At 46.7% G+C, this 14,603-nt stretch overlaps 1 protein-coding gene across 1 annotated transcript in view; it reads right to left on the bottom strand.

Moving 5' to 3' along the window:
- Positions 1 to 3,535, bottom strand: part of Mb21d2 (Mab-21 domain containing 2) — a 98,945-nt gene extending 95,410 nt beyond the window's left edge. The window contains exon 1 of the mRNA XM_057766083.1: positions 2,816 to 3,535. Within this exon, the coding sequence (XP_057622066.1) occupies positions 2,816 to 3,026 (211 nt within the window). The 5' untranslated portion in view covers positions 3,027 to 3,535. The remainder of the gene's footprint in view (positions 1 to 2,815) is intronic.
- Positions 3,536 to 14,603: the final 11,068 nt, after the last annotated feature.

Raw genomic sequence — 14,603 nt, 5'->3', positions numbered from 1 at the left:
ATGAACTAGATAATAACAGCAATCATTCTCCGAAAAGAAGGTGTAGAGAAATGGAAGTCACTCTTGATGATACCAGCTAACACCTGCCTCCAAAGAAACCAGAATGTCTCCACAAAGGACAGATTCCAGACTCTCCCGTGACCCCGCAGAGGGTGGCTGAGCCTGTGCAGATCCTTGCTTTGAGGGACACCGGGCGTCCTACTGCTGAAGGGTCACTGATTACAGCCGTCTGTCCACCTCCTTCACTGGACTGAAGGAAATCCCCTCCAAGTTAGATGGAAAGATGGGAAGCTCCCGGGACCTCAGTCCAAGCTAACAAGCTTGTAACAGATAGGGGCTTGCCTGGCCATCATCTCAGGGCCCACAACTGCCTGCTACAGAGGACGCATTACCCACATTTCCACTAAAGGGGTTTAGACAAATACCTTTCCGTTTCATCCTGAGAAGATAACATTTTTTAAGCTGCAAACAATCCTCAGGTGCAGCTCAGATAGAGGCAGAACAGAGCCCAGAACTAACCTTCCCAACAACTCCCTGAAATGAACGCCTGATGCTACCCACCCAGTGACACCTTAACAAGCTGGGGGCATTAAGACACCTCATCCGCATATTCATAAAGGACTCAGCAAGTGAAATAAGGTGTACAAAAGGAGATTTCTCTTTCTTAAGTCCAGAAGGAAAAAAGAAAACCTGCTTTAGAAAAAGCGAATCCACATGGGGACCCTTGCTGTCGCCAAACCTTCACTTGTCTAGAACAGCCTCATTAAAGGAAACCAGGGGATTGGAAAATGAATGCAGCACCACACACAGGCGAGCTCATTCCGCCATCTGCCTGGTAGTATCCAGAGGGGCACAGGGCTTAAATGACACTCCTGAATTCTCTCTCCTGCAGGTGGAAATGCCAAAGTCCCAGGGGGAAGAACGCATCACTTCCAAGGTCAACAGGCTGAAAAGGAAGAGAAGGTAATCTTGTTTCCCTTGCAGCACGACGCCACTGGTGACATTAAACACGTGCATAAATTAAGCACCCTGGCTGGAATAACTTACCCTTTGTACAAGGCTTTAGACCTTATGAAGTCACTGTGTCGGATGAAGGAACTGCACAGAAGTTCCTACTGAGCCAGGCATTTAATCTTACCCTCCCCATCACCTCCCTCTTCTAGATCCATGACTATTCACCCTCACCTCTTTCCAGTGAAGGTCCTAGGGAAGGGGTGGGAATGGGGGCTATAATGACAGGCGGTGGTTAGTAATGACAAAGAGAAAGGCCATGATCAAGCAACTTAAATAACTGCCCAGGGCATTCGGTGTTCCATCCTGTGTGTCGTCCCCTCCCAGCCCCACCCGGCGCCCAAGCCTTCCAGACAAGCACTGGTTTGCGTTTTGGATGCCCCAGCTTTGTAAAGGGTTTAACCTCCTTTGTGAACGCTGGCTCCCACCACATGTGAATTGAAATAACAATTCAATTAAATAGTTGAACAGTCAAAACACCTCAATAAAGATCTTTTCAACCACATTCACCTTCCAGAATACCTAGAATACACTTGCGCGGTGAGCAGCAACAGGAAAACATAGTCCCGTGTTTAGCATGGCCCATCCAACTTGCCTAATTCTTCATAGTACCGGTGGGTCACATTCATTCTGTATCTCTTCGACTTGGGCAAGGGAGGAAGAGAATCTGGAGGGAATAAAGGACCTCCTCGGGAGAGAAACAGCAACAGTAGGCAGGCTGGTATCTCATTAGATCGCAAGGGAATGCAAAGACTTCGTCCTATGGCCAAAAGGCTTTTGCCAATCACATTTACCACTATCTGAAAAATTGACCGTGGAAACGTTCATAGAGCACGGCTCCTCCAGTCCAGTTCTGCTGAATGTAAACCACGGGGCCACCACTGCTGCATGACAGCGCTACACTCGAGGTTCCCAGCAGCGGATGCTCATTCTACAACTCAAAAGCAATAATCCCACCGCAGGACGCCAGGGATGGGGTTGGTACCCCCGGAACCCATAATTTTTCTTTACCTTTAAGGGCCGGTAGGTGAGGGACTGAGGGATGCAGTGGGGGGAAATTTTCTAACACAAGGCTGCTCCGAGTGGGAAAGTCTGTGCACCTCCTGCCCAGCATTAGGACAATACACAAAGACCAGGGGGCACAACGCTCCTCTGAGGCCAGAGCTCTGAGCCCGGACATTTTCGAGCAAGGAATTAGGAATTCCAAGCTCAGTAACAACCCGGAGAAGCACCGGAAATACTTCGGACCCCTTCAAAGGGAAGTCGATTTGCAAATCAAAGTTGCGGCAACTCCGGGCACCCGGACTACTTCCGCGGGTTACTCTGGGAACACCCAACAAGTTTGGCCACCCAGGGCTCCGCGTGATAGCGCCGCGCCGCAACCACGACAGAAGCAACTTGTCGCTCAGGCGCGGGTCGGCCTCCTCACGCTGCTAGGGCCGCCCAGGCTTGCAGAGGACCCGGTGTCAGCCGGCCCGTGCTGTTTCAGGGGCTTCCTCAGCCGGGAAGTGTCTCCCGTCGCCGCCTCACCTGCCTGGCGGCCCCGCAGTCGAGGAATCAACAAAAGAGAGGACAATCGAGAAGGAGAGGGGCACCCCGCGCCGAGCGCAGGCAGGAACGGAGGGGGGGCGGCTGGGCTGGCGGTGGAAAGGAAAGAGAACCTCGCGGAGCCAGGGGTGACATCCCGGGCAAGCGCCGGAGCGGGGATCAGGGCTCCCACCCGCTCCATCACACCTGCGCGCACACACGCACAGTCACACACCTCTCCTCCCCACCCCCCCGCCCGCCTCATCCCTCTCCTTACCCAGCATGGAAAAGATGAAATCCTTGGCAGTGTGGATCTCCAGCGCTCTCTGGTCGTCGTATTCCCGCTGGTCGTGCCTGGTGAATTCCTGGATGAGTTTGTTCAGTTCCTCCACCCGAGCTCCAGACCTGAAATCCAGCTCCGGGAAGGCAGGCTTGTTGTTGCAGCCCAAGGAGGCTGCCTTGCTGGCGGTGGGAGCCGCCATCTTCATGCAAAACGCGCGAGCGGTGGCTTGGCGGCGGCCGCGGCACCCACCCCCGCCCCCCACCCCGCCCCGGCCTCCCGGCGCGGCTGGGCAGCCCGGCCCGTGGGCGGGAGGGTTGGCTTCTGGGCGGGCCCCGCGTCGCGCCGCGCTCCGGGCGGCCGCGCTCCTTCGCGGGAGGAGCCCCGACTGCGGCGAGGTGCGCGTGTGGCCCCGGCACCCGGTCTCCGGTCCCCGCCCGCTGCGCCGCTGCGGGGCCCCTACCCTCCCCGAGCCGTGCTGAAGGCGGTGGCGGCGGCGGCGTCCAAAGAGCCGAGCCGAGCCTCCCCCGGGGCAAGGAAAGTGAAGTGGAAACAATGTGAAATTCACCAGCGCCGAAATCAACAAGCTGCCGGCTCCCGTGTTACGGAGCCAGCACCAGCATTCCCATTTAAAGGGACAGCGCACCCGGTGGGAAGAAAAAATAATAAATAAATGGCAGAGGTTCGCGCGCCCGGATCACTTGCCAGTCTGTACTCCAGCTGACGCGCGTGGTGTGGACGCTTTTCTTTCTCCACCACCACCACCCCCCTTTAGGGGCAGGGCTTGCCCAGCGCAGCCAAGGAGAAAGGAGTCTTCCTACTCTGATCTTAGGGCGGTGTCCCGGGCGAGAACGTTTCTGTGGGCGCGTTTCTAATCTCCAGCCCACGAACTTTAATACCTTTAGATGGTGGGGAAATGTAAAATGTATCTCTGTCCTTTTTCGCCTAGATTGCCGAGAATGATAAAATTAGCGAATCAGAAAAGAGTGCCCATCCCGCCGCGTATAGACACTTCCAATTAACCACTGAAGTATCTCTTTACCTTTGCCCTAGGTAATTAGTTTTCCTGGGTAACAACTCATTCAACTTAACATATAGTGCCTTAATGAGAGCCAACCTGCTCGAGCAAATAGAAGGGGATCCAAATGCAGGGGTGGGGGGAGGGGGAGAGGGAAAACAATGAACTGCCCCAGGGTATAAAGAAGATTGGAAAGGGAGAAACTCTCCCTTTTGGCTATTAGAATTTGAGCACTCTCTGCTAGCCAGACCGGAATGACAGGAAGTGGGTGGACAGGGATCAACCAGAGGACTTGCGCCCCCACCCCACACCCCTGGAACTTAGGGCTGTCACGACAAGGCTGGTGCAGTCCGGTCCTAGTCCTCTAGACAGGATGGCAGATGTGGCTTTAGTGTTCATGTGATTCACACACTCAGGAGGCCTGTTGACTCCTAGAAACAAAGGTGAATTGTTCTCTTGTCTCCATCCGGGCCTGTGATCCCCACCTGAGTTCTCATCCCTGAAAACTCCACAATCTTGTAAAACCTGGAAAGGACGTCTGGGCTCTGCCCTACTTTCCCGTGTGAAATAGGATAATAATAATGACATCGTCATAGGCTGCTTTAAGAATTAGGGAAATAAGACTGGATGACCAGGACTTAGTATAAGGAATGATTTGTTCAGTAGCGATTAGCTGCATCAGCTTCTGCTGTTGATAAAACTTTTTGAGTGAGTGAGTGTGTGTGTGTGTGTGTGTGTGTGTGTCTGTCTGTCTGTCTGTCTGTCTGTCTGTCAAGTTTTCTAGCATGCCCGGGCACTGCATTCTTGCCTGGTACCTGTAGAGATCACAAGAGGGCATCAGATCCCCTGGAACTGGAGTTCCAGATAGCTGTGGGATGCCACGTGGATGCTGGGAGCTGAACCCTGATCCTCTACAAGACCAAGTGCTCTTAATTGTTGAGCTATCTATCTCTCCAGCCCCTTCCACAGGATCTTTACAAAAGTCATTGCTCCGCACTTGTTTCTGCCTTTTCTTGTGATATTTGCGTCATGGAAATTTGCATCAGTTTTCCAGCGGAAATTACTCTGATTCTAAGTTAGTGCTGGACTTGGTAGTTTTGAATGGCAGGGTATTGCCCCAGAGAACCTTGCAGCACAAATCTGGCTGAACTCGGTGATGGATGACTGGTGAGCCAATGACGGGAAAAGTTTTTTGGGGGGCTGCCCCAACCTAAGACAGGAAATATGTTTTGACCTGGATGCTTTCCCATGACGGGTAAGGGGTATTGTCTGACATCCAATGCCACCCAAGACAGGCCTAGTCATATATTTTATATAAAAGGGGGACATGTAGGGCCCGGGTCTGCCCTTGTTCCTGGGGTGCATTTGCCGTGCCGGATCAGAATCCTATGAATCATTGACAGACTATTTATATTGACAATGTTACTGAATTGTAAATAACTTACAGGTCTGTGTTAAGATGGCATATCTATCTCTCTGAGCTGAGAGAGAGAGAGAGAGAGAGAGAGAGAGAGGATAAAGACATACCCCTCAGCAACTATTGGAAGATGTCTTGCCCTCTGTGTCCTACTACACTGCAGCTCTCTATTACTTTCCCAGACAACTGTATTTAATAGTTCCTGCCCTGTCTTAGGTCCTATTTTTTTTTCCTTGATTTTTTTTTTTTTTAAAGACCAAGTCTCACTATGCTGTTCTGGCTAACCCTGAACTATGCAGTGAGGTTGACATAGAACTTCCTGTGAAGGCTAAACTAGCCTGGAACTCAGAACCCTCCTGCCTCTGCCGCCTGAATGCTGAGATTGCAGGCATGTATCGCTATGCCTAACCATGTTGTGGTTTTAATTAATGAATGTGATCTCAAAGTCCCAGAGATCATTGTTCAGGTGAGAGCAACCACACAGGACAATGTCAGCCACCTATGGCTTTCCATCATCACTTACGAGCTGTTATCAATGAAATGGGCAGTGGTGGCACAGGCCATTAATCCCAGCAGAGGAGGCAGAGGAAGGCAATCTCTGTAAGTTCAAGGCCAGCCCGGGCTACAAAGCAATATCCAGGACAGCCAGGACTGTCACAAAGAAACCCTGTCTAGAAAATCCAAAAAGAAAAATAATTATAAAGAAAAGTTGCTATAAATGAAGAGATTTCTCTTTGAGTCAATTAAATTAAATGCTTTCCATTTTCACCTCCTCTGCTTACTATCGGATGTCAGAAAAGAAACAGGGCTGGAGACAGTGGAGACAGTATGGCTTCTACCAGAGTCATTGCTGTTCGAGCATCATATGTGGACATGACTGAAGAATCCATCATCTAAGTAAACACTCGAGCAGGCTTTCTTCACGTGTTCCTCCAGCTGCAAAGCAACCAGAAGAGCTGCATGTTTCCCACCGGGGAAGGGACCTTGTCCTTCTTCCTGGTGTCACGAGAACCTTGAGAAAGAGATCTCTATGTTTGCCCCTCTAGAGCTGTTTGTTTTTAAACACAACTCTGAAAGTTCATGGCAAACTCTAAGCCATGAATAGCTAGACTGTGTGGAGTGCATATTAAAAATAGCAGGCTCCACATCCACATGATGAAGGAACAGAATATAATTTTAGCCAAAGTTTGTCTGTCCTGACAGGGATTTAAATAGCAGTCTAGGCTACAAGATGTGGCCTTCTTGGTCAGGCAGATGTTCAGTAAAAGTCTAACAAGCAGAAATGACCTAGGTTTCTTATGATTTCCAGAGATACACAGAAAAACAAAAAGCAAATATCGCAAGCATGTTGATGGCAGAAGGGACTTGGGCGGTAAAGGCCATCTACCAGCTTTATATTGCAGATAGGAAAATCAGAGCACGGAGGAGGAAAAGAACCTCGCATGAGGTGTGGAAATAGCACTGTTCCTATCTTCATACTAGCTTCGAATTTAGTAAGTAATTATTGTATTTCCATATTGCCAGAGGGCAGAGATGTCCCCATAAAATTACATAACCATGATTAAGGGGGGTGCGGAAGGCAGGAAGGGAGGGAAGGAGGAAGGAAGGAAAGAAGGAAGGAAAAGAAAAAAGAAAGGAGAAGAAATAGCCTTTGGGTAAAATGCACTTACTTCACTTGAGACTGAAATATTAATAAACCAGTAATTACTGACATTTGGAATCATCTGTCTTATGTTTTCATATCATAGATGCATAATTAGGACTTGAGCTAAATCAACCCGTGAGGTCTGTATTGGAAGATGTCCCCCCATAGACTCAGGTATTTGAACACTTGGTTCCCAAGTGACGGCACTGTGTGGAGAGGCTTGGGTGGTGCAGCGTTGCTGGAAGACACGCTTCACTAGGGACCATCTTTGAGAGTATATAACTTTGCCATACTTTTAATTCTTTCTTTCTGCTTCATGTCTTCAATTAAAGATTGGAACTCTCAGCTTCCTGCACTTGGTCTGTGCCTGTTGGCTACTACCCTTTCATCTCTGCCATTATGGATTTTATCCCTTTGGAACCATAAGCAAAATCTTTCTTTCTTTCTTTTTCTTTTTCTTTTCTTTTCTTTTTTTTTTTTTTTTTTTTGAGACAGGGTTTCTCTGTGGCTTTGGAGCCTGTCCTGGAACTAGCTCTTGTAGACTAGGCCTCGAACTCACAGAGATCCACCTGCCTCTGCCTCCCGAGTGCTAAGATTAAAGGCGTGCGCCACCACCACCATCTGGCTTGCGAAATCTTCCTTCTATAAATTCCCTCGGTCATGTATTTTGTAGCAGTAATCAAAAAGGAACTCCGACATAATCCCCTCATCTCTTTCTCTCTCATATGTGATAAGGAGTTGTACTTGGTGCCTTACCCAAAGGTAGGAATAGTCTCAGTCCCAAGACAGGCTTGTGATCCTCCTGCCTCATCCCCAGAGTACTTGGGATTACAAGACTGTGCCACCAGCAACAGTGAAATCTCTTGATTTTCCAAACTCCTTTGATGACGATCGTGAAGAAACTAAGTCACAGGAAATGCTGATGAGTGGTGTAAGGAAGAGGAACCCTTGCTCATTGTGGGAAAGTAAGCTGGAGTAGCCACTGTGGAAGTCAGTGCGAAGGTTTCCTAAAAGCCTAAAGAAAGAACTACAGTATGATGCGTCAATAGCGGTCTGGGGTATAAATGCAAAGAATGCTTTATGCTAGCACAGAGATACCTCTGAACCCATGTTTATTGCTATTCTAGTCACAGTAGGTAGGAAATAGACTCGGCATAGATGTCTACCCATTAGCTAATGACTGGATAATAGAAATGTGCTACACATAGACAATGGAATTACATTCCGCCATTAAAAAAATCGAAGGCACTGGTAAAATAGCCCAGAAGTTAAGAATATACTGTCTGTGGGACTGGAGAGATGACTCAGTGGTTAAGAGCACTGACAGGTCTTCCAGAGGACCTGGGTTCAGTTCCCAGCACCCACATAGCAGCTCACAACTGTCTGTGACTCTAGTTTTAGGGTTTCTGACACCCTCACAGAGACATAAATCCAGGCAAAACACCAATGCACATAAAATAAAAATAATATGTATTTTTTAAAAGTGCATACTACTCTTGCAGAAGACCTGATTTCAGTCCCAACACCCACATCAGGTGACTCACAACCTCCTGTAACTCCAGTTCCTGGTGATACTGTGCCCTCTTCTGGCCTCCACAGACAGTACACACACACACACACTCCCTCAGCGCTCATTCTTGGAGACCTGTATCAACTCTCATTGCCTTTATACTTTCTACCACAGCCTTGTTGCTCAGGCTTCATGGAAGCTGCCTGATGTCTTTTGTGTCTCCCTTAATATCTGTTTTATATGCGTGGTAACTGTGTATATATGATCGCCAATATATTCCCAGTCTCTACTACTGAATCTCAAGTGCAAGACAGTCGGTGTTCAGTAAATGCTGAGAGATTTCTAAAAAATAAATAAAGGAATGAGTGGCCTGCTTGGGCCCCCTAATACGTGTTCTTTCCTTCAAATTTCACTGGCTCTGTTGGAGGCAGCTCCTGAGCATAGAGAAAAACACCAGTCAGCTCTCACAGTTTGGAACAGGCAAACCCTTCACTCAGCATTTGACGCGTACCACCTGGGTCAAGACTTCTCTGAAGTTTGCGTCGCTGTGAAAGTGGCTTTCTTCTCCACCATCAACACTTTAAAATCTAAGCATAGGCCTTTTGCTCAATGAATTTATGGCACAGTAACGCAGGAAAAAAAAAATACGTCTGAAGTTTCCTTTCTTCCTTCTCCTAGAGGCACCTGCTTGACGTTGTTTCTAGACATCAGGTGAGAAAGGCAGGGTGATTGATTGCCAGCAAATATCAATAACTTTGGGTAGACCCTCTGCACACGAACCCTGTGCACCGTCTCAGAATGCCCGACAGAACAACTTACAGAAAGAAAAGTGGATTTGGGCTCGTGGTTGAAGGGCATCTCTGCCTGTAGCCGTGGGAGGGTGGAGTGGCATGTCATCATATGGAGGCAGGCTAGAAGCGGGTTTGGTATCTAGCCTGCGCTCATCACTCACACCCTGCCTCTTAACCATTCTCCGGTTTATCATCATTTCCCTACCTCCTCCACTTCCCAAATAACACGAGTCAGAGAATGACTATCGAACCAACGAGTTTATTGGGCTTACTTACAGGGAACATGAATGAGGAGTTGCCCACCAAGCCATGGGTCTCTCAAAGGCTGTGTTGGTATGGGGGTGACTCATGAAAGCTTTCCAGTCAGCTTGCAGGCAACTTCTCCCCAACCTGTGTTTCCTATATGGGGCTTGGGGTGGGGGGACAATTAAGAGACAAAGCTTGACAAATGTCCCTAACCCACTAGCCTTCCTGTGAAAACCGGGGAGGCGTCATGACCAGCAAATCCTGGCACTGTTATATACATCCTCTTCTAGCCCATGAGAGGACCCAGAGACCCAGTTCTAGGTCCTCTGTGGCAAACCAAGGCTTCCTTCCTTTAAGTGTTTGCTCATGCGTCCTCAGTGGAGCATGGTACCCTGCCATGAGAAGAGTGGGGATGTGTGGCTTGTTCTACTATGTATGACTAACAAAATAAGAGGAAACTAATTTGGAATATGTGTGTGCACACATGTGTGTGTGCGTGTGTGTGTGTGTGTGTGTGTATGTGTAAATAGAGGTCAGAAGCCGGAGAGATGAGCAGAGAGTACAGAAGTGTGCTTCAGAGACAAAGCCCAGGGAATGGAGAGATTTATAAACATAAGAACCGCTTTGCCACAGTGTGCTGCCTGATGGAATAGTGAACACCCTGTGACATGTCTTCAGAACGATGCTACCTCTCCAGCAGGCTCAGGGGATGGAGGAATACCTTCCTGAGAGGACACACCCCACACAGACGATGCCCAGCACTAGACACCACGAGGCACAACATACTCATTTTCGCTAAAACCTCATTTGTTTCTTTTCTTTTCTTTCTTTCTTTTTTTTTTTTTTTTTGGTTTTACATACACATAAAAATGCATGCACACACACAGACATATATATACACACACACACACACAGCAACACAGAGATAGACACACATATAGGCATATAAGCACATACACAATTTAAAACAGACACAGACAAATACATGCACACAGCTGCATGTGCAAACACATTTCCTTCCTTTTGGCTTTCTTAATGCTCATTTCTAATAGGTTCTTCCATTTCGCCTTAATCAAAGAAATTTTGTAGTACAGAAACATGCCATAGACATCACACACACAAACACACACACATCTCTCACATCATTTTGTATTCAGAAAGGATCTCAGGAAAAAGTTTCTTCCCTCAGCGCATTAACTTCCTCACTTTCTGACAGAAGTGGTCAGTCCGCTGAACAGATCTCTTCCATTGACAAGGGAATCATAGCAATACCTGTTTTGTTTTCTGGCCCTTGTCTCTAAATCCCTCACTGTGACAAGTTTCTTGTAAGCCTTGGCTTCCTCCTACCCCAAAAATGAATGCCCAGGGTAGTTGTGAATAGAAAGGGTTGTCTCACCTCATCTGAGACCTGGTGTGTTGCATGATGGTCCAAAGCTCATTTTCAATTTCAAGTTACAGAACCTGGAGTGAGAGCATTTGAGGAACTGCTGATATCCCTTTAGCTCTGACAACATTATTGCACACAGTCATAAATACAGTTCCTGGACCATGCCTTCTGATTCTGCGTTCTCCCCTAGCACTGTCTAAGCAGAAACAAACAAACAAAATGAAAATCCTTCTCTCAAATGCTTTGTATTTCTCCATGTTTCTTGCAGAGTCTAATGCAGAAAGAGAGAAAACATTAATAGGAGACAATAAACGGAATGAAAACATGGAAAAGAAGAAAGCAAGCCATAACTGTGATTTTGTGCATTTTACTGAAGCTTGCCTTAATTTTTTAAGAGGTAGGGTAAAACAGAAGGAGGCAGGAGACATGCAGTGAGTGAGTAAATTCAAACAAAGAGTGATCTGCATGTCGGGAATGCTTATTCCAGCACGGTGCTACCCATTAATTAGCTCCATGAGTGGAACCCCCACATCTCCCTTTCCTTCCGTAAATGAAAAAGAACAAGATGTCATCCGGGCATGACACTACGAGACTGTATCTCTAACATGTGAAGATCGATAAAGCAATATTGTGCCCCTACGCACTTTTAACACACTTCGTCTGTTTATTTCCCTCCCTCTATCCTTGTCAGGGCTTTTCACTCCAGTTAGACTCCTCTCCCTGCAGCACCGCCCTCCAGATCTTTGCTCTAAAAGAATCAGCTTGAAACCAAAGCAAAGAGAATCAACAAGTGCATTAAGGCCCCTACCTTGGCATATCCTGGCCAATTGCCTCTTACTCCTGCTGGGGTGGGAAGTACATTGCTGATAGCCACTCTGCAGCTCTACCCTGGGACTTGATTCTGCAGCCTCGGGTCCTTAGGATCCTTCAAGGCACAGCAGGTGTGTCAGACTCAGACATCTTCAGCTCCATAAAATGAGAGTAATCTGAAGGTATTCAAAGAAAGAACTCAGGGAGTATTTACAAGAAGCTACAAAACAGCAAAGCAATTGTCAATGTTTGCTCCTCAATTTCAGAGCAAAGGTTAGTGGTTTGGGACCAAATACAGGGCAACCAAAGCACAAAGAAATATGACTTCTTTAAGAGTAAAGCTTAAAAGACTATTTTATTTCTTCACCAACTGGATAGGGCAGAAACTCGGTCCTGCAAATTGCGGCTGTGGTTTGTGTATTTTGAGAAGAGCAATTGAAAAAATAATCTGAGGAACTAATTGATAGTTGTCTGGTTTTCTTTAAAGAAAGGAAAACCATTGTACAGTAATTAATACCTGAATGGATCAGCTTGTCAACGATCAAAAATAGATGCAAAATTAAGGCTACAGCTCTGAACAAAAATGACACATATTAAGGAAGAGAGGAAGACATCCTCAACAGTCACAGCATGGCTGTCATCTTACCAATGCAGATGTGAGGACAGCAGAATTGCCTGTGGGAACACGGGGAGCCGACTGTGGGCTTTATGTATTTTGGTTTTTGTTTTCCCTGCTACACACATCAATAAGAGCCTATTGTACAACTTTTTGGGTTGTGGGGAGCAGAGATCGCTCTCCACTATAGATAGGGCACCACCAACTGACTGTCCAACTCTAACTTGGTGAACCAATGAGTTTATTTGGATTACTCGAACATAAATGAGGGGTTGCATACAAAGCCATGAGTGTCTCAAAAGCAGCTACATTGCCAGGAAATGTACTTTGATAAGGTGGGCTTATGAAAACTACATCCATATGTCGGCATAGGCTGCTCGTTCATTCCTAGCCACTCAGACCAATTAAATCACTACTTGGCCTATTAGCTTATGCATATTTCTAGCTAACTCGTAGGTCTTAAATCAACCCATCTCTATTAATCTGTGTATCACTACAAAGTTGTGACCTACTGGCAAGGTTCCAGTGTCTATCTCCTCCAGTGGCTACATGGCATCTCTCCGCCTAGTCTCTCCTCTTATCTGCTTGGAATTCCCGCCTTGCCCTACTCTGCACTGCAATAGGCCCAAAGCAGCTTCTTTATTAACCAGTGGTATGCACAGCATCCAGAGGGAAATCACACATCATCCATAGAGATTCCTGGTCAACTTGAAGGTGTTCTGTCCCCCAGCCTGTTTCCTGCATTTGTGATGTTAGGAAGGAATCCTCTGAATGGTGCCATTTTCAGAGCGTCTTGAAATCTCAGGAGCCTTCCTTCTCCATTTCAGAAGAAATGTTTTCTTTTGGAAGCAGTAGCGACACAAGAGAACCAAATAATGTGAGATCCTATACACCAGATATCCGTCACTCAGTCAATGCACGCTTCAAATTTATAAGTACCCTATTGCAAAATCTATGTAGGCATAGCTAGCCTGGAACTTGCTATGTAGACCAGACTGGCCTGGAACTCATAGAAATCCACCTGCCTCTGCCTCCTGAGTACTAAGTTAAAGCCATAGGCTATCATGTCTGACTAAATCCAGCTTTTTTATTCGTTCTTCATTGCAGCAAATGCTTACAGAGCCTGTTTCATTCACAAGGTCTTTCCTTGACCCTGAGGACCCAAAGGTGAACAAAACAAAGATTCTTGTCTTCCCAGATTTACAAAATGTAATGCCAGCTCAATTACATTTCAATCACCACCTGGATATATTTTTCCAGGAGCTTCTCTCTGTTACAGAGTTCTCTAGAAAAGCCAGACCAATAACGCAGATCTACATGAGGAGGTTTACTTCAAGAAATTGGTTCATCGGTTGTGAGGCCTGACAGGTCCAACCTGCTGTGCAGGCAAGTCTGGAACTACTGGGGCAGAGGCAGGCTAGAAGCTCAAGTCAGTCTTGATGCTGTGAGAACCCTTCTGCAAGCCACAGGCTTTGTCCTCGGGACATTTCTGCTGCCTGGATTTGACCCATCTACATTGTGTGGGCTCTCATACTGTGAGCCATACTCTTGAGTGGAGTTGCATAACTAAATAGGGTGTCATGGAAGTGTTGACAATAAAATGTTTCTGAGTGCGCAGCAAGCAAAAATGAGTTCAAATCAAACACATACGGGATGCTAGGTGTTTTTGATCGCGTTCGCCTGGATTTTCATGCAGCTTTGTTTCAGCCTTGGTTCTGAGCACACAGAAACACTTTACACTCAGCTTGCCCTAGTAACACAAACCACTCGAGACACCCTGGCTCACATTTAAGACCGTCGCCTAGGTGTCCATCAGCAAGTGAACAAACAACGGCTATGTGATAGTTACGACAGGATTTTCTTTGACTTAAAAAATATTAAACCATAAAACTTGCAGGGAAATGGATAGACCTGGGTTGTATCATATCACGTGTTGGAAAGATAAAATCTCATCTGCTCTTTCATATGCACATCACAGTTTATTGTGTTCATATGTTCGGATGCAATGTGTGGGGGTTGGGTGTAGTCTGTGAAACTAGAAAGGGGGCTGCAAGAGACTACCAGAGGCAAAAAAAAAAAAAAAAAAAAAAAAAAAAAAAGGCCTCTGCAAGTTGCAGGAACATAGGCAGACCTTGCTGTAACACCTGGACTCAGATTTGCAACCATCATGTATTATGAATTGTGGTGTTTTTTAGTGCGCACTCAATTATTTGCTCTCGTGGGAACACAATGGCTTTGTTATAGAAAATAAGGACTTTTAAATATTTTTTCAGCAAGTAAATGTCAAATTCGTGTATCTTTGGATTGGGTTGTACTAAAATGTTTAATTTTAAAAATTGCTGTCC

The sequence above is a fragment of the Chionomys nivalis genome, chromosome 3 (assembly GCF_950005125.1).
Source record: "Chionomys nivalis chromosome 3, mChiNiv1.1, whole genome shotgun sequence".
Taxonomy (NCBI): domain Eukaryota; kingdom Metazoa; phylum Chordata; class Mammalia; order Rodentia; family Cricetidae; genus Chionomys; species Chionomys nivalis.
This window is presented reverse-complemented; position numbering and strand designations above follow the sequence as displayed.